This window comes from Symphalangus syndactylus, chromosome 10 (genome assembly GCF_028878055.3).
Source record: "Symphalangus syndactylus isolate Jambi chromosome 10, NHGRI_mSymSyn1-v2.1_pri, whole genome shotgun sequence".
NCBI classification, from domain to species: domain Eukaryota; kingdom Metazoa; phylum Chordata; class Mammalia; order Primates; family Hylobatidae; genus Symphalangus; species Symphalangus syndactylus.
Window position 1 is genome coordinate 11,923,808 of NC_072432.2, and position 27,231 is coordinate 11,951,038.

Below are 27,231 nucleotides of genomic sequence, written 5' to 3' on the forward strand. Positions count from 1 at the left end.
TGTATATGTGGGAAAAATGATACAGTGCAGCAGAGCCACCGGTAGGCCATCGGGTCCCGGTTTAGAGTCCATCACGAAATGTGTGTCCATGAGGAAGTCCTTGGCTTTGCTGGGCATCAGTGTCCTACATAGTAGGATTTGGTTCCACCAGATGATGTCAAATGTCCTGGAAGACCTTGCTTCATAGATAGTTCATAGCAGGATTCTCCTCCTCCTCCCCCACCTTGAAAACCCACTCAAGCTTACCTGATTCGACATACTCTTTGACGAGCACAGCACAGTAAGGGTTAACAGCCTCGCCCTGACAAGACTGGCAGGACCCGCAGTCAAAGTTGGACAAGCCAATCCGAAGAAATGGCGACATGGTTGCGCCCTGGAAAAAGACAGAAGACAAACTCTGTTTGGGGGCTATAAAAGATATTATGTTTGGTGCCCCATGGCTACTTAACCAGTGCTTTATCATGGATGGCCAGAACCTCACATAGGTCCACTATCCCTCTGAACAAATGTTTTCACTTCCCCTTCTGCAGAGGACACTGCTGGACTCACCCAAAACCACACACCGACTTGCCGAGGGGAGAGGCTTTCCGGAACTCACTCAACCTCGCTAGTGAGAAGTAACTCGAGAGTTAATTCCACTCAACCTAATGGAGTTAGGCCCAATGGTTGGAGAGTGAGGCAAAAGTTTTCCAACATTTTATGTCTTCTGTTATTCAAGTAGGTGCCCAGGAAACAGCACACAGTAATCAGAAAATGAGTTTATATAGCGCGAGTCTATTTTAGTCACACTAGTTAAATATGACACCGCAAAATTCTTACATGGTCTATTTATGTGTGTAATGGGATTGGCCCAAGGCATTCAGCAGCTGATCCTTATTTACCTTGGACATTTTCAGAAAGGTCTGCTTTCTTCACAGTTACACACACACACACACACACACACACACACACACACACTCTAAGCCTTTGAACATCACAAACCACATAGAAAACTCCAAACTAATTGACTACTATAAAATAGGGCTTTCTCATATAAGGATGAGCAAAATACTTCATAAAAGCCCAAAAATCAGTAATTATGCTCTCCAAGGGGTTTAGATGATAGTTATCAAAGCGTTAGCTACGAATCCAGGAATCTAGTCTAATTCTTCATCTATTGTTCCATTATCGAGTGTTCTGGCCACTTATGTGAACTAGATACCTCTTCTTTTTTACCTACTTTTCTGAGGTCCCATTAATCTGAAACTATCATCTGATATTCAGTGAAAAAGTTACTTCCTTGCTCCGTCTCTCTTTTTGACAATTTTATACTTATAATTTTTTCTAAGCTTTCATAAGTAAGCCAAAGATAAGAAACAAAGCGTTGGTTGTCTTTTCTGCCTTTGTATAAAGAAAGAAAACTATTTGAAATAATAAAGACCTGGAAGGAGAATCAGTAACATACCTGGAGATCTTGGGCCTGTAATACCTCATCTAGCTAAGCCAAAAGGGATCTCCAGTATGCTAAATGCCAGTGTTCTTTGACTCTACAAAAGAGACAAATTAGGAGCTTTTGACAGGCGCTGCTGATTTCACAGATATTAATGAAGTCCTAATTTCCTGCAGAGTTTGGAAGGTTTATCTAAAGGAGACGGTTGGGTAAACATCACGATTTGCTGGGTTCCGTATCTGTCACGTTGCTGAATTAGCAGGTAGATGACTTACAAATTTGTCTTTAGGGGGCCCCCTTTGTCTTGTCAGTTTAGAATTCCCAGGCAGGAGCGGGGCTAACAGCTGTGAGTTCTCCAGAGAGAGTTTCTTTGAGAATCCCTTCTTTCCTGGGCCACTTGGGTCTTTTAGACAAAATTTCATTTCTCCACAAATCAGGAAAAATCACTGAGAATAATCTTGTTACAGGAGTTTTTGCCCTGTCGGGACTTCTTGAAGATTTCCTTAATCCTGTTTGAGTCCAGAGGGATCACTGACTCACAAAGCCTGAGTTAAAGCACCTGGCCTTTTCTGGTGTCACCCTGCTATTCCCAGGGTGAGTTTCTAATCAGGCAACAGCAGCCCAGCAGGCGTCTGGGAAATGCTGTCTCAGGAAGAGATAGAAACCTCCAGAGTGACCAGGGCTTCCACTACAGCAAGGAAGAGAGTTGGGGCAAAACCCTCTCTCCTCCTGAAGGTCTTGCCTAGACAATGATTTCTTACTTAATAAGCAATGCAGATTAAACGGCCGTTTCACCAGATTCACTTGCACTATTCTGTTACTTCTAAGCATTTTGACGATTTGTCCAATACATGTGTGTTCCGTTTGACAGCGAAGTCAGTATCCCTCTTTCTAAAGGTCTGGTCACAAACCTTTAGAAATGTATGTCAGACACGACGTGACATACACTTGACATCTAGAAGACAGAATAGGTATTTGTGTGGTAATCTTCACACATCATTCAACAGAACTGCAAGCTCAGGTGTGAGTTTTTCAGGCAGATGGCAGCATTTTACACCTAAACTACAGAGTGCTTTTCTCTGTGTAGTTCAGAGTGCTTTTTAGGTGATCATGATGAAAAATAAAGAAGACACACAAAGTTAGTTTAAAGTCTCTCCGGATTTCCACCAAGAACACTTACTATTTTGATCTATTTTCTCTAGTCCCTTTAAATTAGCAAGTTTTGTGTTTTTTTTTCTTACGTGCTCTGATCATCCTGTGGAATTATATTTGGCTTTTTAAGTTAACATTTTACCATAACATTTTATTCAAGTTTCTCTGACATTTTCTCAGGCTTCCTTGTCATTCTTGCATGGCATCCTATTGACAGTAGTTCTACGATCTGCGTTACTAAAGTCTGTAGCTACATATTTCGTCTGTTTCCAACTTCTACACGCCAGAAAAAAAATGCATCTCTAAGATAGCATCTTTTTTTTTTTCCTTTTTACAACCTTTCCCAGTTTTAGGAATACTGCATCAGACTGGATCACCAGAGTATTACAATATTATTTATCAAGTGTTATTCCTATTGGTAAGGTCTTACACATTTAAAGAAAATAAGCAGGCCGGGCGCGGTGGCTCACGCCTGTAATCCCAGCACTTTGGGAGGCAGAGGCGGGTGGATCACGAGGTCAGGAGATCGAGACCATCCTGGCTAACACAGTGAAACCCCGTCTTTACTAAAAATACAAAAAATTAGCTGGACGTGGTGGTGGGCGCCTGTAGTCCCAGCTACTCGGGAGGCTGAGGCAGGAGAATGGCGTGAACTCGGGAGGCGGAACTTGCAGTGAGCCGAGATTGCGCCACTGCACTCCAGCCTGGGCAACACAGCGAGACTCCGTCTCAAAAAAAAAAAAAAAAGAAGAAAAGAAAATAACCAAACTTAACAGTAAAGACCTACCCAGGGAAATAGCTATGGTTAGTGTAGCTTAGCCCGAGGCATGCTATTTCAGCACATATATTTTTGTCTAAGAAACTCTCATGTGTTTTGTCTAAGAAACTCCCATGTGTTACACAATAGACCACCAGGATGGCTGAACAGTAGAAAAGAACTTTATTGGCAATATCAGTCTGCACACCAGGAAGAGACAGTCTTCGGCATGTCTAACGCCATTCTTACATAATATGGGTATACAAATTTGTAAGAAAAGCACTGCTTATGACCCAAGAAAATAAACTGCAAAGGCACAAGCTATACAGGATACAAAAATCATAGTTGCAACTAATCGTGGAAAAATGTTCAGCCGATGAGCAATTTAAGACATGCAGAATAAGACACTATGTAATTGCATGTACCATTCTTGAAAAGACAAAACTATATGAAGAAAAACATCAGTGGTTGCCAGGAGTTGCAGCAGGGAGGAGCAGCATGAGCAAATTTTGGGGAAAGACAGAACTGTTCTCCGGCTTGATTGTTCGAGTGGTCACAGAAGTCTAGACTTAAATTCACAGAACTACACCAAGCCAAAAGTCAATTTTACTGTACGATAATTCAAAAACCAAAAGAAAAGAAATATATGCAATTGGTATTTTAAGGCATGTGTTATAAATACAGAGATTATAGAGATAAAGTAAAAAGAATATAGATGAAAAAGCTGCATATTAAATTAAAATCTTAAAGTAATCAAAAGTAGCCTCGAATTACTAAAGGGAAATGATCAGATCTTTAAAAAAATTAAAATAGCTTTGGTTCTGTGGTATTTAAGCTCTTTTGAATATTTGCAGTTTGGCAAACACAGCTGAGAATAAAATAACATTAGAAATTAATAATGCATTTTATTTGAGGATAAATTAACATTTTAAGTCCTAATTTAAGCTGTAAAAAGAATTACAATATTTAAAATAGATAATAAAATAGTCTGGGCATGGTGGCTCAAGCCTGTAATCCCAGGACTTTGGGAAGCCGAGGTGAGTGGATCACTTGAGGTCAGGAGTTCGAGACCATCCTGGCCAACATGGTGAAACCCCCTCTCTACAAAAATGCAGAAATTAGCCGGGCATGGTGGGGGGCATCTGTAATCCCAGCGACTCTGGAGGCTGAGACAGGGGAATCGCTTGGCTCCCTGCAGAGGTTGCAGAGAGCCAAGATCATGCCATTGCACTCCAGCCTAGGCAACAGAGCAAGACTCTGTCTTAAAAAAAGAAAAGAAAAATATATAATAAAAACAATAATATGTTTTTGCCCATGCAATTATCAAATATTTTTGAAATGCTGTTACTTAATGTTGGTAATGAAAAAATGAATCATACACTTTCACACAATGCTGCTGGGTATGTAAGTTACCACATTTAACAGATATACACATGTGTGTATATGTAAGTATATATGTGTGTGTCTATGTATGTATATGTGTGGATGTAAAAATATGTGTATCTATCCATCTATATTAAGAACCAAGAAGATGTGTAATGAATACACAAGAAAGAAATAAACATGAAAGATTTTCGTGGGTTGCCTTTTGGTGTTTGGAGCAGATAATAGGGGGAAGGGGATTTCCCTGGGTGTTAAGCAGAAAGGAGAGTTTCTTAGACAAAAATATATGTGCTGGAATAGCACGCCTCGGACTAAGCTGTGTGATCTGTCCTCTGTGCACTCTAAATTTCAGTCGGTCTCATCTTCACTCTCCATTCACGTGTGATCTGAGAGACCAAGAGAGTTGCCCCTTCATCAACTAAGATGGACTCTAAGATTAAAGAAACAAAAGTTACCCAGGGGTCGAGGATTCAGGGCTTGGCTGGCATCACAACCTCCTAAATTCCTACAGCTACAGGAAAAGCCACACCCTTGCTAGTCTCCCTAATAATAAGAATAATCAGGTGAAGTATGAGACTCTTCCTAACTCTGATTTACAACCCAGACCCCTGCAACTCTGATTGGACAGGGGACCAGCCTTCCAGGCATTCTTTCCTGATAAGGAAATGCAGACCCCAAGCCAGTTTCAGCAGCTTACAGGTGCTGCACACAAAATGTCATTGTGTCCTATAATTTGCCTTTTGACATAAAGAGCCAAATTTAGCACTTCATTTTAATGCTAAAACTGTTCATCAAAGTGAACATGGGATGTATGTTGGATATATGTTTACCCCTGGCACCTGCACTTAACTCTCCTCATAAATATGTATAGATTTTTCCCCAAAGCTTTCTGAATATGTCTGACTCTACTGTGTAATATGGACCCTGGGAGGCATAAAACCAGCCTGCACTTTCCCTCTTTGAAGAGAGAGCACCTTCCGTACACGCCGAAGACTGTCTCTTCCTGGTGTGCAGACTGATATTGCCAATAAAGTTCTTTTCTACTGTTCAGCCATCCTGGTGGTCTATTGTGTAACACACGGTAGTCTCATACTTTATGACAACAATCTATGCACAAGAAGACTGACTGGCCAGGCTGTTCCGAACAAGGCAGGGGCTAGGTCCCCCCATAGACCCCTTGTCTGAGCAATAAAGTCATGCATCCAACTCTCTCCTGGAAATCTCCAAGGGGACCCCAAACTCACCAGGTCCCACACAGAACTCCCTGCCTTCCCTTTCAAACTTGCCTCTTCCTTCATTTTGCCAGCTCAGTGCTGGGTGCCGTGACGCCCAGCCCTCACCCGCTGCTTCAACTTTACCCTTCCCCTTGTGCCCCACGACCCACTTGCTTCATCTCCTGCTCCACCAATTCTGCATCACCTCTCTTGTGACTCACAGCAGCTTCTTACCCTGCCTCCCCTGTCCAGCCTTGGTCACCTCTCAGTCTCCATCACATCTCCATGCTCCAGCCTGAATGATCTTAGGATCTTGCAAAACTGCTGCTGTTTCTCCAATGTGCCATGTGTTTCACAGCTTCAGCCTTCTAGGAGAGCTACATCTCCTCCCTGGAACGCCTCCCTGTTTCACTCCATCCTCCCCGCCCCCTTCCTCATCTTTCGAGTTCCTGTTCAGTCTCTAGCTCCTCTTGGAAGCCTTCGTTCCCCTCCTCCAGGGCCCTCCCATCAACACCTCTCCATGGGAAGTTCTCAGCCCCGGCTCCTGCAGTTCTCTGGGTCCACTGCTAGACAGCACCTGTCATATTGATTTGCGTCACACCTGCCATTTCTACAGTCTGAGTGGGGTTGATCCTGTGGCTCCCAGCTCTCAGCCCTCTAATGTGGGGACTTAGTAGAGCCCCACCAGGATGTCGCCTACTTAATTCTTGAGATGCTACATACACTCAGGAGAGGGGTTTGACTCCAACTACACAAGTCTGTCTGGTCTCATCTGCAATACATTTAGCAAAAACTCCTCAGAACGAGTGCATTTGGGTGCCTTATTTCCCTCATCCCCAGTGAAGATAAACAATTTCCCTTTGTGATCACATTCCTTTGGAGATGTGGTCAGCTTGTGGGATAGGGGAAGAGACAGAGTGCTGGTGCCCACGCTGCCATATTTCCCTAGAATGTGCAGTTGGATTTATGGGTTCACGTCTGTCTTCCTCAACAATTCCGAGAGAAGGGGCCATGACGTCATCATCTATGTGCCTCCAGAGCTGATCCCCCTGTCTGATATATGCTAGAGACTCAGTGCATTTTTGCTTAGGGAGTTCATTTTCAAAAGCAACATTTTACCAAATCTCTTCATCTCATGCATTTGTTTTACTTGCAAGAGTATACAATGGTCAAATTAAATGACAGACAATTACAGAGGGAGTCAAGAGCAAAGGATTCAGCCCAGCACTTGTTGTAAGCAAAAGATCGATGCCCTCATACACTGAACTGCTGGAGTTATTTAAACTCTCTAAGCCTGCTTTCTCATTTGGAAATCACTGATAATACTATTACTCATCCCAAGAGCCATGAGGATTAAATGGGCAAATACACACAAGGTGCTTAGAATGGGGCTGGCTCAAAGTAAATACTCAATAAATGTTAGTTATTATTATTACAACTCTGATATATTTTCTAATGGCCTTCTCGACTTCATTGGTGTGTACCAAAAAGAGCAGGAGGAAAGTAGAAATAGTCTTTTAGGAGCATAACTGGGTTAAATTATGTGACCTTCCTCTGCGCTCTGCTACGGAGCTCGCATAAAACCCTCCATCTATCTCTTGCAGAGCACTTACTACCCTCTGATGTCTGGATGCAGTCATTATCATGATGGATATCAGGTATGTCCATCCAATCTTCCAAGCTTTTGCTACCCCAGCTGCAAAACACCATCATGATATATACTATGTTACGTGATGTTATGTGATGTTATTTATTTATTTATTTTTTTTGAGACGGAGTCTTGCCCTGTTGCCCAGGCTGAAGTGCAATGGCACGATCTCGGCTCACTGCAACCTTTGCCTCCTGGGTTCAAGCGATTCTTCTGCCTCAACCTCCCGAGTAGCGGGATTACAGGTGCATGCCACCACGCCTGGCTAAGTTTTGTATTTTTAGTAGAGACTGGGTTTCACCATTCTGGCCAGGCTGGTGTTGAACTCCTGACCTCAGGTGATCCATCCGCCTTGGCCTCCCAAAGTGCTGGGATTACAGGTGTGAGCCATCGCACCCGGCCCATATGTACTTTAAAACTTCAAAGGATCTTTACTCTTACAGGCTCACTATTTTCGGCTTTAAGTGTGATCTCATTTGTCTTTTGTGTGTAGCTTTGATGCAGGTACATGATCAAGTATAATTGCTCAGTGCTTTAGGTCACACGCTATTATGTACTGAACTGAGAATTCTGGTCTTTTGATTCTCTGGACACTGACTCACCTATTTAGCTAGGCTGATTCACCCTCCACAATTCAAACCCCCAGAATGCTTTTACAGAGATGCTGAGGATGTCCACATAACTGAACCTGATAGGGACAAATTCCATATAAATAGAAAGCAATGGAAGTATAATATACTCTCATCAATTGAAAAAAATATCAAGAATTCTCTTCCTCAGAAGCAAATGAAATAAGAAATAGCAAATTTCTTCATTTAATAAAATGTTTGGATAGCATTTGTATTACTATAATTCAGTGGGAGATGGCTCAGTGTTGGGGGAGATTCTTACAGAATTAAAATAACAATAGTCATCACTTGTATCAAAACCTCTCACATATGGAAGAGAGAACACAGATTAATCAATAGTAAATTTGTGAATGAGAAACAAAGCATTCAATGGTTTCCAATTACATCTGCTCAGCCAAATTTGGTAAACATCAATTCAGAAAAATTTTGGCAAATTAAACTACACCGATAGCTTTTGCATTTCTTTATGAGATAGAAAGTTTTCTTAGGTAAAAGTGACTGCTGTTAAAAGAAACATATAAAAAAAGACCTTTTCACAATGTACACAGAAAAAAGATGATAACTAGTAAAGAAAATCACATAGTTGGGTAGCGTTTTGCTTTGTTGCTAAGACTTCTACTAAGTAGTATAATAAAGAGGTTAAATATTAGCTTTCACCAACAAAAATGGTCTCAAAAGTGAATTAAAATAGTAAGTATGGGCCAGGCGCAGTAGCTCACGCCTGTAATCCCAGCGCTTTGGGAGGTTGAAGTGGGAGGATCCCTTGAGCCTAGGAGTTTGAGACCAGCCTCAGGAACAAAGCAAGACCCTGCCTCTAATTTTTTTTTTTTTAATTAGCTGGGCATGGTGGCACACACCTATAGTTCCAGCTACTCGGGAGGCCGAGGTGGAAGGATCACTTGAGCCCAGGATGTCGAGGCTGCAGTGAGCTGTGATTGCACCACTATACTCCAGCCTGGGGGACAAAGCAAGACCCTTTTCAAAATAATGATAATAATAATAATAAAGTATAAATTGAAGATAATATTTTAAAATAACCCCTACAATACAGTGACAAAGGAAACCCAAGCCTAACAGTCAACCCTCAGTCAGAACTAGAGATGAAGGAGGCTTCCTGGACAGACCAAGTGCTGCCCTCTTGCCTGCCAACATTAACAACACTCTGCACTTTCCCCAAAAAACCAACGATAGTGTTGAAGTTAAACCTTGAAATATAGAAAATAAAACACCTGGGATGACATTATTAATCTTCTGACACCAATTTTAATAGGTTACATGAATAGATAGTCCCACTAAGGCATAGCCCTGGTCAAGTTACACTGTTACTTAAGAAAGCTGTCCCAGTCTTTGTTGAGTTAAAGCCTAATTCTTTTTTTTTTTTTTTTTTTTGAGATGGAGTCTCGCTCTTTCACCCAGGCTGGAGTGCAGTGGCGCATTCTCTGCTCACTTCAGGCTCCGCCCCCTGGAGTTCAAGCCATTCTCCTGCCTCAGCCTCCCGCGTAGCTGGGGCTACAGGCGCCCGCCACCTCGCCCAGCTAATTTTTTGTATTTTTAGTAGAGACAGGGTTTCACCGTGTTAGCCAGGATGGTCTCGATCTCCTGACCTCGTGATCCGCCCGCCTCGGCCTCCCGAAGTGCTGGGACTAATTCTTAACCTGTTATTTAAAAGCCTCCGTGTATTGGGTTCAAGTTGCCCCCTTCACACAGCACGACTCTCAGTGGAGTCCCAGCCTGCCTGAACTCCTCTCGGTTTGCTGAAGCTCCCTGAATATCTGTCTCTATGGCTCTGTTCACGCCATTCCTTCTGTTTCTGAGCTCTGTCATCTCAAACCAAGCATAATCACCATCTTTCAAAATCTTTCTCATGCTTCATGAGATCCTTAAAAAATCCTATGAGATAGAGTGGGTATTACTAGTTACTCACCTAATATTAAAATAATAATCACATTAATTATTGTAATGAACTCTCATAGGCACTTTGACTTATATTGTCTCCATAAACCCTTCCAGTAGCTGTCAGGTGGACAGGACAACTACGGTAGTTATCTCCATCTTATTAATGTATAGATTTTATGGCTGGGGCTCAGCAAGTTTAGGTGACTTGCCTATGGTTACAAAGTGCTTGGAGGGCCTGAATTCAAACTCAGGGCTCAGATTTCAGTCCCTTTCCACAGCATCCTACCACCTGCCAGATCTAGCATCTTCAGCCGTATTCCAAGCCCATGTCTGATGCTTTCTTCTTACCTACTTTTCACTTTTGTTTTTCTCCTTCCAGAATCCACAGAATTAATAGCTCAGATGGGGACAGTTACGGGTAGACTTTCTCCTACATGGGAAGGGTCCCCTCTTACAGGACAGAGCTCTCACCAAAGCGACATACAAATAAAATGCCTTCTGATGTTGAATATGAACTTTTCCCCTTCAGCTCAGGGTGCTGCCACCAGTACTGATGTGAAGAAGAAGGGAGAAAAGTGGGTGAGGAGGGAGGAGGGCAGTGGGCCAAGTCTGTGAGTCTCACCAAGTCTGGATCCTTGGGCCCCAGCTGGCCCACCTCCCTCTGTGCTTCCAGTCCCTGTGAGGTGCCTCCTGGCTGCAGCAGGCAGACTCTCACTGATGTAGGACACAGCCTTGCTGTCCACCACGGAGTTCAGCCAGTCATAGAAACAGTGTTTAAAAGGGGGTTAGGCTTTCCATCAGCTTTTAGCCCACATTACAGCATGTGCTAGGTGACAGTTGCCTGCCGTGGAAATCTGTCATGCATAACAGGATTCCTACATTTTCAGAGTCCCAACAATTAATGACTTTAAAATTATTGAAGTCACTTTTGAAATGACTATGGATTTATTTTAAGTTTTTTTTTTTTTTTTTTGAGGGTAAAAGTAGGGGAAGGTCAATTGCGGTAAAAACAATAATTGTATTAAAACTCATCAAATATTCTATTAATTTGGTGTGAAAGTAATTTGCAGTTTTTGTCATTACAAGTAATGGAAAGAAAAAAAAAAAGGCTGGGCATGGTGGATCACGCCTGTAATCCCAGAACTTTGGGAGGCCGAGATAGGCGGATCACCTGAGGTCAGGAGTTCAAGACCAGCCTGATCAACATGGCTAAACCCTGCCTCTACTAAAAATACTTTTTTTTTTTTTTTTTTTTTTTTTTTTTTTTTTTTTTGAGACGGAGTCTTGCTCTGTCACCCAGGCTGGAGTGCAGTGGCACAATCTCGGCTCACTGCAAGCTCCGCCTCCCGGGTTCACGCCATTCTCCTGCCTCAGCCTCTCGGAGTAGCTGGGACTACAGGCGCCCGCCACCATGCCCGGCTAATTTTTTTGTATTTTTAGTAGAGACGGGGTTTCACCGTGGTCTCGATCTCCTGACCTCGTGATCCGCCCTCCTCGGCCTCCCAAAGTGCTGGGATTACAAGCGTGAGCCACCGCGCCCGGCCTCTAAAAATACTTTTTAAAAAAACTTTGCCATTAAAAGTATTGGCAAAAATCACAGTTACTTTTGCACCAATCTAATAATCCCATCTTGCCATACTTTATGTTGCCTTGGTGCTCTCTGTGGGGTCATTACACTTTCAGTTGTTCAGGCAACTGCCTTACAACTAATTCTGATTTCTGAACAAATCCTTAGCGGGTATCTTAATCATCGAAGATGTCAAAAGGAAAAATGGAAATAGTATATACCTGGATGTCCCAGACACTCTTACTCTAAGTCCACGAGCAGGAGAAAAGAAAGGCTCACCTGCCTCTTTCCTCCTTTATCTCCACACAGAGGATCATTCCCAGGTTGGTTTCTTTGAGGGTGATCTGCTGGAGACCATGAAGTATCATTTTGGAGAAAGTCTTCTCCCAGGGCTCCATAAATCAAAATGCTGGGGTGGGGGTAAGGTCAGGCTTGGTTCCTTTCCTGCTCCCAACTCCTCATTTCTAGACCTCAGCTCTCCCACGAGCAGCTGCCCTGGGGAAGAATCCTTGAAAATGTTGTAGTCACCCACAATCTGCTGGTATTATTTTGGGAACTGAATGAGATAAGGTATGAGGAAACTCCATAAACTCCTACGTGCATTGCACAGATTAAACGAGTTAATATGTATAAAACAGAACAATGCCCAGCACATAGTAAGTCTTCTATATGTGTTTATTTTCATTATTTGAAATGCTAAACAACGTTCCACAATTGGGAAAATGGCTGTCCAAATCATAGATATTCTTTCTCCTTCTTCCTCAGGATCCTTGGTATTTATGACCTAATGTTCTATGATTACAGTATCCACGATTTCTGATTATGGTGACTATGCATCCATTCACTCATTCATTCATTCAACAAACAGTTACTAGAGCTACTAGGCACTAAGTGTCTTAGGACACTGCAGTCAGCCAAAGAGACAAAACCCATCCTTTGTGCAGGGGTCCAGATGCAAGAGACAGACAAGAAAGCAGAAGAATATAATATGAAATACACTAGGGGACTTCCATGAAACAAACTAGGCAGAGGAGAGAGGTGGGGAGTGCTGGGTGGGGCAGCAGGGAGGGCTTTGCTGGTCCCGAAGGGTCTCTGTGAAATGATGTTGAGTAAAGACCTGCAGGAGGGGAAGAGTGAGCCACACAGACGACGGCCAGTGAGCGTTCCCGGCTGAAACATGGGTGTGAGGTTGGAGCTGCCAAGCATGTTCTGGGAAGGGGGATGGGCTGCATGGAGTGGGCAAGGGGTAGAGAAGACAGACAAGGTGGGCGTGCCCATGGGGCTGTCCACAGGCCATGGTGAGAACTTGGAGTTCAGGTAGGACACCGCCCGAGGGGTCTGCGTGCAGTCTTCAGCTTTGAGTGCAGAGCAGACTTATTTACACCTAGAATGGGGGTAGCCTGGTCCCTGTGTTGAGAGGAGTGTAAGGAGCACGTGCAGCAGAAGAGAGACTACTGGGGGCAACTTCACTCTTCCAGTTGATGGTCGGGGGGCACCAGCAGAAGGACCCTGGCAGCATGCAGGGATTCCGAGATCTCTCGATGGGATGCACCAAGTGACTGAAGATGAGGGAAGGGAAAAGGAGGAGCAGGGCGGCCTCAAGATTTGGGGCCCCAACCCATGGTAGGAGGCCATCCCCATTCACAAGATAGGAGCACTGTGGGAAGAACTAGATGGCGTGAGAAGATGAGACATTTTGTTTTGGACACGTTAACTTTGAGATAAGGAGAATACAGTTGATACCTTTTCCGAATCAAGAATTAAGACACATGAACTAAGGATGTAAAAGTTGTATTTTCAGCAGCCAGTTGCTGAAACTTCTTGGGCAAGTGGGTATTTATTGGGAACCATGGGACTAGATATTTGAGGTCTAGGTCACATAATTTCCATATCTAGAAAACAGCAGTCAGTAAAAGATACAAAAACTGAAATGATGATGATGTTGGTTATGAGGACAACAGCACCCATCACTTACCAAGCAGTTCTAATCATGGTCATTATTAGAAAGCTCATATTTTCCCTCCTTGTGTTTTCAAACAGAGAAGCTTGCCCAGATCTGGGCCTCTCCATCTAACCTATCCTCCTTCCCCATCCCTGCACCCCAGGAAGAAGAGTGATTGATCTGATGGATAAGTTTGTAAAAGAAAATAAAATCTCAGGCCCCCCAAACCCGTTATGCCAAGGGGAGAGGTAAGCCTGGAAGCTGAGTCCTGCCACCGTGCCATTCTTTTTCCCCAGGAGACAGCAGTCACTTCACAACCCTGTGTCACAGCATTCTATGTAAGCCAGGCTCCCACAATGACAAAAGGCCCCATGCTTCTCCCAGATGGCCACCGTCACACACTGCTCACAAGGAAATTCCTTTCTGGCCCCTAAATCCTTCAGGCTCCACATTCCCCTACAAAACAAGCCTATGCCGATTGCAACCCTAGGACTGCAACCTAAGCTTAACTTCTAAAAGTGAGTTCTGTTTTAGAAACTCAACCGACAATGTTGATTTCAAGCTCATCTTCCCAGGTACAGAAGAAGGGTCAGCTGAGATCAGTCACTCTTCTCCTGACTCTGAGACAGGTGCATAATGGATTTATTCCTCTGCTCCCTGTTCTCACACATTTACCTTGTCTTATGTAAGACATGGATTTGGTAAGCGCTAATTAGAGCCTCCCTGCCTCCCTCCTCCCTCTTCCCTCCTGCTTGCCCCCTCTCCTTAAGCACTGAGTTCCTAAAACCCTCTTTGGAAAGCACAGGTCACAGATGCTTCTGGGGCTGGTGTTTTTCCCGGGTGTGTCCTCAAACTTTAGCTTAATAAACCTCAACTGATAGAGAAACTTGCCTCAGTCACTCATTGTTTGGTTAACATGTTCTACATGAATAAACTGTTCCCACCCATCTCCACCCTCCTCTTCTCATTTTGCAGGATCTGCTGATCTGCAGAACCATTTCTGCACTAGTCTTGGCCATGTCATAGGCTGGGGTGGGGTGGGGGGCGCATCCCCCTCAGTTGGCAGGGGTGAGAGGGTCCCTGCCACAGTCCAGCATCGCCTGGGACGCTGTGAACAGAGACGACCAACTTATTTGCCTGAACGCTTTAGCCATCTCCCTCGATCTGGCCTTTGTTATAACTAGTGGACATGCTTCTCCATCTCCCTGTCTCCTGATTCGCCACTCCGTTTGTTCTAAGCACAAGCACAGCCAAGAGGGCTTATGTGTTGGATCTCCCACAACCCACAAAACTGTGCAAAGGACTCACAGTGAGTAAGCAACAGCACCTGAACCCAGCCTTGGTGGCTAAGTGTCTCCACCCAAACTAATACGTTATTTCCTGTTAGCAAATGTCTTTGAAGGTTAGGTCAGGGAGGACATGAATGCATGGAGGTTTCACTGTAGACTGTTTCTGTCTGCTCCCACCTGTCCCTACTTGCAAAGGACCTGTTATGACTGTAGGGACAGGCTTTCCTGGCAACTTGCTTAATTATCTTAAGCACTAATAGGATGTTTCTTTTTGTCTGTACCTGGGGCTTAATGGTCTTTCTACTCCATGGCTATGGTTTGAAGAATGAAGAAGTGGGTGATATAAACAGAGACGGAGTTTCTCGGAATACCCTAAGTTCTCTTCTGGATGTCAGGGCGCCTGTGCCTATCTGGGTAATTTTCTCAGCATGTCATAAGCCTGTGCAATTCCCTCCAAGCTTCTGCCATTCATGCCTTTAGAAGTGGCTGATTGGGATCAATGAGGATTTCTATGGACAAAGTCTAGAAAGAAGCTAACTTCATCAGATAAAGTTGGGAGGAACTCAGCCTCCCTGGCATCATCTTCTAACCATGGTTAGGATAATCACTTACTAGACACAAAGATGCTGCCTTCTATAGGAGTAAATGGAAATGTAGGACTCTGCTCCTTGTGTCCAAATTTACTCTGAAAGGACGACCTTCTCTCTGACTCTACCATCTTGTGACCCAGCAGCTCTAACTGAGACGCTGGATCCCTTGCAGACCTCCTGACATTTCTTCCTGTCATGAAGGTGCTCACTGACGAAGAGCACACCGCCCAAAACAGGGGCATCAAGTTGGGGCCAGGGACTCGAGTGCTCTGGTCAAAGGGTGCCTAGACTGAGAAGGGGAGCTGAAGCCCCTGGGCATGGGGCTTTGCTGTTCTCGAACCTTTGCATGGCAGAGTTCAAAAAGGCACAGAGACCCAGGGAGGAGTTTACACATGAAGGAGCTTGCAGTTTGTAAATGTCGGTGTCATGGAGTATAGGCTAGCTCTATCAGTTTCCAAGCTGTACAGTCTTGGACAAGTGACTTAATCTCTCTGTGACTACATTATCATATCTGCAAAACAAGGTGTATAATGGACCCACTTCTTCAGGGTCTATGAAGGATTGGGTCTGTGTCTGTGTTGTGATGATTTAATGAATTAATCCATGGAAAATGCGTATGACAGTGTTTGGTGGAAAAGATGGCTATGATGATCACATCACACTTTTCTAAAACATCCTTAGAAATTCTCCCTCATGAAAATACCATGGGAACTTGTTGCATGGGTCATCAGACATGGCCCAGAACACCTCTGAACCACTGCCAAGGGGATGAAGTGACCCGCACATTTGTTTTTTGCTATTAGTCACTAAGCATTTGGAATATCTGCCTACTATATTGCAAAGCACTGCACTGGATACGCATATGGGACAGGGTTCATGTTCTCAACGCATTATGGGGTAGGTATGCAGCAAACCTCTCCTTCCTAGAGCGCGGTCAGAGAAGGAGACTTCGAGAGCCTGGGCTCCACTTTCTTAACCTCTGATCCCATGAATAGAGACGTGGCTGATTCCCATGAACTTGGCGTCAGAGACAGAGCAAGAAATGGCAAAGTGAGCTGTCACCCTTGGGTACACCAGTAGCAAAAACACTCCTGTCCTCCTATGCTGCTGTGACACAACACCCCACTTCCTCCTGCAGGCATGTGACACTTTTCAAAGAAAATACAGTATTTGGTAGTATCAATACAGCAAGCGGAAGTAGCAGTGCTCAGTCCTCAGTGAGCTAACAGTTTTATAGAGAATACTCTACGGAATCCTCCATGTGCCGGGTCTGCTGTAGACTGTTTCTGTCTGCTCCCACCTGTCCCTACTTGCAAAGGAAGTGTTATGACTGTAGGGACAGGCTTTCCTGGCAACTTGCTTAATTATCTTAAGCACTAATAAGATGTTTCTCTTTGTCTGTACCTGGGGCTTAATGATCTTTCTTTCTACTCCATGGCTATGGTTTGAAGAATGAAGAAGTGGGTGATATAAACAGAGATGGAGTTTCTCGGAATGCCCTAAGTTCTCTTCTGGATGTCAGGGCGCCTGTGCCTATCTGGGTAATTTTCTCAGCATGTCATAAGCCTGTGCAGTTCCCTCCAAGTCACAGGAGGGACTATCACAGTCACAGGAGGGTTGCTGCAAATAAAGGGACAGGGTGGACTAGGAAAGGGCACCAGAGGAAGGGTAAGAAAGAGCTGGGTCTATCTGGGTGGCTGTATGCGTTTAGGGAAACGTGAATTGCTCACATCCAGTTGCAGTCAGAAATGCCGCCAGCTTGCAAATGCAAGTGTCGTAAAAACTTGGTTGCAGTTGTTTGGGGTTTAGAATCCATGGAAACTCTAAAATTAGGTAATACTTAGGTTCCTAGGCCAGCCCTTTCACTGACCGTTCATCTGCTAATTCAGAAAGGAGCCAAAATGAATATATAAAACTGACCACCTAGTGGCATTGTTCTAGCTTACGGGAGTCTCTATTTGTTTTTCTTCCTCACTGTGACATTTCAGATTTCCTGTAGGCTGAGTGTCCACTGGGGGCCTAATTTCCGAATTAAAAAAACTATTAAGTTGTTTTATGATGTGAGAAGAGGACATCTGTACTCTCACCTGTCAGCAGAATGGAGTCCGCATGGTTCTCAGAGATGGTCCTGGAGAAACAGCAACATCAGCATCCCCGAGACCTCTGTAAAAATGCAAATCCTGCAGTCCCACCCAGAGCTGCTGGGTGAGAAACTCTGGGGTGAGGATGGAGCTTTAGCAAGGCTGCCAGGGAACAGATGCACACTGAAGTTGGCAAAGCTGCCCTGAGGTTGGCTCTGCCAGGCCAGGCCTGCAGCTTTCTCATTTCTGTTTGCTCAGAATCCAGCACAGTGCCTGGTGGTTCTAAATCAGTGGTTCTTAGAGGGTGATGTTGCTCCTAGGGGACATTTGGCAATGTCTGGAGACAGATATTTTTGGTTGTCACAAATGGCGGGAGGTGTGCTCCTGGCATCTAGTAGGGTGAGGTCAGAGATACAGCTCAACAACCTACGATGACAGGCTAGTCCCCCAAGAGCCCTCCCAAAACCAATAGTGCTGAGGTTGAGAAATCCTGTTCTAAATAAATGGCAAGGCCAAGACTATCTCCCCAACCCATTCCTCACCACTTCTCATCACTTCCTCATGTTCAGTGAATTCTGGCCCCACCCAGAGGATGGAAGAAGGTAGACTGAGGGACTCTGTCTCTCTCTTTTTCCCATATTTCCTTCTCATTTAGGGACCACACATGGCACATGAATTGACCAAGTAAGATGTTCATAACGAGGCTTTTGAATAGGTAAACGGATGAATCCATTATAATAAGGCAGGAAATAAATCAGTTAGTGGATCTGTTTTTTTTTTTTTTTTTTTTCATTTTGAAAGCTGAAAGTGCCCTTATTGATCCAGTGGTCTGCCCTTTCATGTAACAGAAGAGAGAACTGAGGCTCAGAAAATTAAGGCGAGTGATCAAAGCTATCTACCTAATTAGCAGCAGGAAGGGATTAGGAGCCAGTTCTCCCAGCGCCTCCCTGGGTCCTCTTCCGGCGGGGCCAGTGTTTGACTCTTCTGGGCATCACTCAGTGAGGATCTGATTTGAATAGGTGATTGGATTTGCTCCTGTACGGAGTGTTAATATTACACATGCTGAAGGATTGTTTAAACAGCCAGATGTCGGACCCTGTCAGACTTAATGCTTGTGACTTGTACTGATTTCTGAGTAGTGTACCAGCGTCCAGTGCAGTAGCTGGCATTCAATTAGCCAGTGGCCGGGTGAACCACTCACTCTTCATACTTTAAAAGGGGCTTTTCTATATTCATCATATGCATATAATATGAAGAGATTAAAAGCTTAGCTTCTTTAAGAAGTTTCCTAACTGGTTTAAAAACTCTTCTTAACTGGTTTAAAAACAGTACTTGGTTATGGGACATACGGCTTGCAAATGTCAAGCTTCTACTTTATTTGGTGAATTTGTCCTGAGCCATGCAGATTATTTCGTGATGAGAGACATTACTTGAAATGTGCTTCAGTCTATAGTCATCCCACCCCGAATGCACCCAGTCTTGTCTGAAACGTACTTCAGCCTGTTCTTACAAGACACCAATCTCTTCAGAGAACATGACAGCATTTTATAACTGCAATGTCATTATTCTCCAGAGTAGCAGGTAAATGGAGTGAATAACTATCTTCATTTTTAAAAGGAGTCCATTATAGATTAGTGGCAAATAACTAATAGGCACAGAGCACTTTACAGTTTACGAATAGCTTTTCAAAGATGAGAATAACTAAGAGGCTGCTAAATCTAAGAGATGTGCTAATTTATTTCTTCATTGGCCCTTTACCACAGAGTTAAAGAAGCACTATTCTGTGGATCCTGTTTTACTGCAATACTTGCTAAATTGCCATATGTTCTAATTTTCTATTTTTTTCATATTTCCCCCTGAATCTAAGCTCTATGACTTCAAAAGCAATGTTTAGATTTTGTTTTTTAAAAAATAGGTTTTATTTTTTAGAGCAGTTTTAGGTTCACAGTAAAATAAGAAGGTACAGAGAGTTCCCACTTCACCCCTGTTCCTGCAGATGCAGAGCTCCTCCCATTATCAACACCCCCACCAGAGCTGGGGAGGAGTCTACATTTGCATGTTCTTATCACCCAAAGTCCATAAGTGAACCTCAGGTTCACTCTTTTTTTAATTTTTTTGAGACGGAGTCTCACTCAGCTACCCAGGCTGGAGTGCAGTGATGCAATCTCGGCTCACTGCAACCACCATCTCCCGAGTTCAAGCAATTCTCCTGTCTCAGCCTCCCGAGTAGCTGGGATTACAGGCACCCACCTTCATGCCTAGCTAATTTTTGTATTTTAGTGGAGACGGTGTTTCACCATGTTGGCCAGGCTAGCCTTGAACTCCTGACCTCAGGTGATCCACCCGCCTCAGCCTCCCAAAGTGCTAGGATTACAGGCGCGAGCCACCGTGCCTGGCCTGGGTTCACTCTTGACACTGTACATTCTATGGATGATGAGATGGATCCACCATTACAGTGGATCATACAGAAGTTTCACTGCCTTAAAAATGCCCTCTGTCTCTTCATCCTTCTTTCTCCCAGCCCTAATAGGTATTAAAATAAAGATATTATAATGGGAATAATATGGTTCAGGCAGCAAAAGAGAGGGACAGGTTACCAGAACAAAATAGAATGTCCAGAAACGGATCCAAGTACATATAAAAGTTTTGTGTTTAAAGAAGATGGTATTTAAACTCAACAGGAAAGGGAAAGATTGCTTAATGAATGAGACTGTGTCTACCAGCTAAAACCTACATTAAAGCTAATATAATACTAAATTCAGATAGATTGGAGACATTCATCCAGAAATAAAACTGCTAAACCACTAAAAGTACTAGGTCATATAGATCAATAATTATGCCCTTTTGGAATTAGGAATGACTTCTTAGATGTGATCCCACAGACAAGCCCCATAAAGGTAAACATTTCCAAGCTATTTTACATAAAACATGTGTGTTATTGTTCTCACTCATAGGTGGGAATTGAACAATGAGAACTCATGGACACAGGAAGGGGAACATCACGCTCCGGGGACTGTTGTGGGGTGGGGAGGGGGGGGAGGGACAGCATTAAGAGATACACCTAATACTAAATGACGAGTTAATGGGTGCAGGAAATCAACATGGCACATGGATACATATGTAACAAACCTGCACATTGTGCACATGTACCCTAAAACCCTAAAGTATAATAAAAAAAAAAACAAAAAAAAAAACGTGTGTTATTAACACACATAAAGCTGGGAGACATAACTGCAAAATATGTGGCAAAATATTTAATTATTTAAATATAATTAAAAAGGGCAAATCCCCTAATCAAAAAACGGGCAAAAGCTAACAACAGGCAATTTACAAAAGAAACGTTATCAAGGGCCAATAAAACAAGTTCAATTTTACTAGAAATAAAAGATAGGTAAATTATCCAGGTCTTTAATCCCTTCTCTGTGATTCCAAATGCCAAAAAGCTCTAAAAATAGAAAAAAAATTATTCTGTGATATAAACTAATTTTGTAGCAAAACCCAAAGTCTGACATGAAGCTTTTTATAGTCTATTTATTCTACTGAACATGACACTTAATATCCTTCCCCAGTACAAATTTTTTGGGAAAATTTTGTAATATACAGCATATAACTTTATTACCTTTATAAAATATGAATTATGAAGCAGATCTCGCTATAGCAATTTGGATAAGAGACCTCTACAAGCTTTATAGAAGGAGTGTGTATTAAATGGCTTTAAAGTGATAAGGAGAGTGTAAGAAAATATACTGGCCGGGCACGGTGGCTCACACCTGTAATCCCAGCACTTTGGGAGGCCGAGGCGGGTGGATCACGAGGTCAGGAGATTGAGACCATCCTGGCTAACACGGTGAAACCCCGTCTCTACTAAAAATACAAAAAATTAGCTGGGTGTGGTGGCGGGCGCCTGTAGTCCCAGCTACTTGGGAGGCTGAGGCAGGAGAATGGCCTGAACCCGGGAGGCGGAGCTTACAGTGAGCCGAGATCACGCCACTGCACTCCAGCCTGGGGGACAGAGAAAGACTCCGTCTCAAAAAAAAAAAAAAAAAAAAAAAAAAAAGAAAATATACTTACAAGACTGTTCATTGCAGCATAGTTTAATAATAATAAAACTAGAAACAGCCTGAAGATTCGAAAATAAGATATTGTTTAAATATATAATGGCATGTAACTATAATGGAGTATTTTATAACCAGTGGCTTATTATTTAAAGAAAGAAATTTACAGAATATACTTAAAAGTTAAACAGAAACATACTAAATATATGTGTATATATATATAATATAAACTCATTAAAAAGATAAAAATCTATGTCAGTGGGAAAAAATTTGGAGCAAAATGTTATCTCTTAGTATACTGGATATTAGGTGATTTTAACTAGTTCTTTTTGGAATTTGCAATTCGAATTTAAAAAAATAATTCAGTATAACAAAAAGGGAAAATGTTTTTCACATATTTATTCGGTTTGAAGTCCTAACAATTTTGTGAAGTAGGATTAATTGTTCCCATTATAAAGAAGGGAAAAATGGATGTGTACAGAAATGAACACTTTCTCCAAGGCTGCCGAGCTTGTAAGTAACCTGGCCTACTTCTGCTGACTCTAACACGAGTTCCTTTTCACTACAAGACCTCTGTTCTCCTGGTCCCAGGTATCACCTGGCACCATTCAGATGCCCAGTTTTGATAACATTTGGTAATTTAACAAGACTCTCTTTCACCTCATACCAACTTATCAGGAGTTCCATATGTGGAAAGTACTGTAGGTATCTAAGCCATAGTTCCTGTTTCCAAGAATCCTCCAATCCTCATAATGGGAGATTCCCAATTTAAGAAACAGCAAAAATTTATAACTTTACTAATAAGTTCCATTGGTTTCGGTCAGGGAATATACATTGTTTCCATAGAAATGTTACCCATGATGTTAAATCCACATACGTATTAATACATTTTTTTCAGTACCAAATGATGCTATGAAAGTGTGAAAGTTACCAGTATCAAAATGGAGTCACTTATGTCAAACCCCAAGTAAAAAGACCCGGGAGGTTACGAAGGAAGTAGGCAAGGAATTCCCCAAAACCAAAGTATTCCAGACAAGCTGCTGGCCTGACATGCCTGTCTCCAGCCCTGCGCCAAGGCCACCTCCTGCACTGAGTGCTGTTTCAAAACAGCCCATGTCCACCTCCCCTCTTGGTCTTTTGAAGTCTCCCCTCACCGCACCTCTTTAGATGCAACCACAATCCATCAAAGCAGACAGATCCTGATTGCAGTCCCCTGCTCTTCCCAAATAAGCTCTATGCTTTGGAAAGTCAGTATGTCTGTCACTCATTTTAAGCTGACGAAACCAACTGCTGTGGATTTGCCATAGATCTATGAGGAAATGCCCCCAGCCTCCCATATGGAGTTCTAGGAGCACCACCCTAGGGCAGCCGTGGCAGGGGATCACAGGCCCTCTTCCCTCCTACTGAGCAGTGGAGTCAGGCCCTGCCCCCAGTTCTAGGTCACCCTTGGGGACAGTAGCAAGTAAGGGGGGCCCTGGGGAAGCAGGTGTGAGTGGGGAGGTTTGTGTGTGTGTGCGTGGAATGAGGAGGATGAGGAGAAGAAAAGGAGTGTGTGAAACTGATGATTACCAGTGAGGGCATTTGAAGGTCCGGGCAGCTCTTGGCTCTAACCCCCCACCTGCACTGAGCCTGGGTGGTCCCAGACACAGATTCCTTCAATGTCCCTTTGCTGAGGGGTATAACCCCCAGGGTGGGCCCAGCCACTTGCCACAGGCTGGAACATGGATGTGATGGTGTCAGATCACCTTGGCAGTGACCTTGGCAATGACCTTGTCTATGCCCTTGACTCCCTGAGCCCGGGCTCTGACGTGGGACAAATGTCCACTGTCTTCTTTCGGTCACTGTTACTTGGGAGCCCCATGACAGCAGCAATTGTAGACTAATGAATAGCACACCTCTAAGACTTTAGTGAGAAGCAGACAAGGCTATAACTGAAAACATGTTCTGGAAGATAAAAAATTATTCTAATAGTAAAATACAATTTTATTATTATGCTCTAAAAATCTCTTCTCCTTGTCCCCCTCCCCTTCTCCTCTTCCTCCAGCCAGTTCTCCCTGTTCTTCTCCTAGGCAAAAATAGGATGACGAGTGGTATCCAAATGGGGCACTGGGCTTCAGTGTCCTGTCCCAGCCCCACAGCTGACAGCACAAAACAACATCAACCATCTTCCGGGCACAACACTTTCCTGAGGTTTGAAAATTTGAAATTCCAATAGGTTTTCTGGGTAAGAACCCTGGGAGAGAAAGCAGCATTAAAAACAGCCAGAGCATCTCCTCCATCTGTGTTTGCTTACGAGCTGCAAGAGGAAGGAGAGGCTGGAGGCACCACCTTCCCTCCCAGAAACAAAACAATACCTACGGTACCTTCGGAAGAATACCTTTCCCCATCCCAGTTCTCGCTCTCCCAAGCCAGGGGCTCAGAGTAGCGTGAGCTCTGGTGGGGCTGACGATGGAACAATTTGACAAGCATCAGGGACAGAAAGATGGGACGCAGTGGGGGTGTCGGGGTGTGGCTGGTGGGGGATGCAGAAGAGGCAGTTTGACTCCTCTTGTTGGTTTTATACTATGGGTATTTGTTGAATGCTTGCAGGGGAGTTGGAGATTCTTTTATTTCTCACTTTGTTTTCTAAAATAAAATTTGATCTTGTTCTAAAAGGACAAAAACCAAGAAGCCATTTTGTTAATCTATACCTCAGTTTACCTCTTAAGGAAATAAATGAGGAGGAGGACTAACAAAATCTGATGTTTATTCAAAGTGCTTTCATGTTCCATCTCTCCATTTTAATGCCACCAGCTTGTGATATATCCAAGTTGGTCTCTTGTCCTTACTTTACAGATGTGGAAACTGGCTCAGAGAGGTGAAGACATTTGCCCAAGGCTGCACAGCTTGTCCCAGCCCTGTGGGAACAGAAACTCAGGTGCCATAGAAGCTAACCTGAGGACATTGCACTGCCCAGGCCCCCTTCCTTTCTCGGGATCTATTCTGAAAGCATGCACAGGTCTTTTAGCTCCTGTAAGCTAAGTGCTGTTCTGTGAGTATTTTTAATGGCACCTGGCAGAGTTGGTTATGGTGAGATCTTCGTCAGCAGACCTTTGGCTCCCACTGAGCTCTCTTCGCTGCTCCTTGCTGCAGAGATATGACGATTGACAGGCCTTACTCATCTGACACTTCTCTGGGGCTCTCAAAGACACTTTCATCTCAGTTGCTCCAAGAAAAGAAGGCACACATTTTGACTTTGATATTTGCAAACTCAGAGCTAGGGAGGGCAAGCTAACTTTTCCCTTTTCTGGTTCCTCTTCCACAGCGCCCCCCTTCCCTGCACTTCCTCCTCCGAGGCCTCTGCAGTTTAGCGCTTCCTCACTGGGGATGCTTTGGAAATGAAAGGCAAGTGGCATGAAAAGAACATCTGGCCTCTTGCAAAACAGGAAGGAAAAGAAGAAGGGAGGAGAATTGCTCTCTCAGGGATGAATTTGCTTACTGCCTTCAGGAGCAGGGAAAGTGGGACCAAGGCTCCTGCTGGCTTCCCCAAGGATATGCCTTCTGTTCCTGCTGAAACAGCCCTCATCGTGCCTCACTGTGTAGGCTCAGAAACAGGAGTACCTGCTCTAAGGGGAGGCCCACTGTGCTAGTTCCAGTGGTCCAACTCCCAGCACTGCCAGGACTGGAGCCTGGAGGTGGGCGAGCTTGGAGGCAGCATTGTCAGGAGATGGGTATGCCAGCCTGGGCCAACCTGTTCATAACCAATTCCAGGTCTTTCCTTGCTGGGCCTCGGGGAAGCTAAAGAAGCCAGGCTGGTTTCAGACTGGAGGCATTCCAGACAGGAATGACCTCTTAGCAGAGAGACAGGAAACGTTTTACAGAAGCTATTCCATTGGGAAGTGTCACGACAAAAGCTGCATTTCAAATCTATCATAGGCATAGCTCTGTTTGAAGGACATGGGGAAAGCTTTTTAAAACCAAGATGCCCCCTCCCTGGCTTCTCTGCCTTCAGAACATCCAGTCGGCACTAAGATAATGGGGGCCTTTCCTTGCTCAGCTCTGACGTCACACTGATGTCACCAAAGTGACACAAGTCTGCCGGAGTCATCCTAGTGCCAGCTGGTCATGGACTCTGGAAAGTCAGAGTTGCAATAAGACTGATTCTCCTAGTTCAGATTTTAGGCTGTTGACTTTTACCTATTTCCATACTATCTAGAAATGAAGGACTTTGAATTTATTTATTCATTTATTTATTTTGGAGATGGAGTCTCGCTCTGTCACCCAGGCTGGAGTGCAGTGGTGCAATCTCAGCTCACTGCAACCTCTGCCTCCCAGGTTCAAGCAATTCTCCTGTCTTAGCCTCCTGAGTAGCTGGGACTACAGGTGTGCCCCACCATGCCCAGCTAATTTTTTATATTTTAGTAGAGACGGGGCTTCACCGTGTTGCCCAGGCTGGTCTTAAACTCCTGAGCTCACGCAATCTGCCCATCTCAGCCTCCCAAAGTGCTGGGATTACAGGCATGATGAATTAAATTATTTTTAATAATTTAAAATGACATGACTAAGTATTAGGTGATGGTTCTCTTGCACAAGGGTAGAAACCTTGGTGACTGTAATCCCTAGAGCCCTACATTCCTTTCTGTTGGCCCTAACACTCTGCCTCACTATATTTTTAGGACTCATCAGTGAATTGGAGAATGTATCTGAGAACTTGGAGGATGCTGACTTTTCTAAATTTACCTATGTTGACCCTTTAGAGCAGGGGTCTCCCAACCCCCAGGCCATGGACCAGTGGTGGTCCGTGGCTTGCTAGGAACTGGGGTGCACAGCAGGCGGTGAGTGGCAGGTGAGTGACCATTCCTGCCTGAGCCCCGCCTCCTGTCAGATCAGCCGCAGCATTAGAGTTTCACAGGAGCAGAAACCCTATCGTGAACTGCTCAAGTGAGGGATCTAGGTTGCACACTCCTTATGAGAATCTAATGCCTGATCTGTCACTGTCTCCCATCACCCCCAGATGGGACCATGTAGTTGCAGGAAAACAAGCTCAGGGCTCCCACTCATTCTACATGATGGTGAGTTGTAATTATTTCATTATATGTTACAATGTAATAATAATATAGAGTGGACAATTAATGAAATGTGCTTGAATAATCCTGAAACCATTCCCCACCCCAGTCCGTGGAAAAATAGGCTTCTACAAAACTGGTCCCTGGTGCTGAAAAGGCTGGGGACCGCTGCTTTAGAGAACTCATCAGCGCAGCACTCTGCATCACAAATTGCATAAAATGTCTTTCTTGAGTACACTGTGAACACTCAGTTGTGCATTTAGCAATGCCCCTGCTTCTTTTCAAAATATAGTTCTAATTGGTTAAAAGTCCTTTCCTGCACTGAAATTTACCCCCTTGGATATAATTTCTTCCATTGGTCCTGATTCTGCCTTATGGTTACTCTGTATAAGTGGAATTCATGTAATGCCTCTGCCACAGGAAATCTCTTCAGCTAATTAAGGGTGGCCAGCATGCTCTTCTGCCCATTCTTCTTGACAGTAAATGATAACTAAATTCCTTTAGTTATCTTTTCTTTGTCAGAGTTTCTAGACCTATGGTCTTGATCATACTTT

General features: G+C 43.8%; 1 protein-coding gene across 2 annotated transcripts in view; it reads right to left on the minus strand.

The window, feature by feature from the left end:
- Window positions 1–27,231, minus strand: part of PRKCQ (protein kinase C theta) — a 149,753-nt gene that overhangs the window by 84,286 nt on the left and 38,236 nt on the right. For both annotated transcript variants that reach the window (XM_063610033.1, XM_055296445.2), the window contains exon 2: window positions 247–373. In XM_063610033.1, coding sequence (XP_063466103.1) covers window positions 247–364 — 118 coding nt within the window. In that variant the 5' untranslated portion in view covers window positions 365–373. The remainder of the gene's footprint in view (window positions 1–246; window positions 374–27,231) is intronic.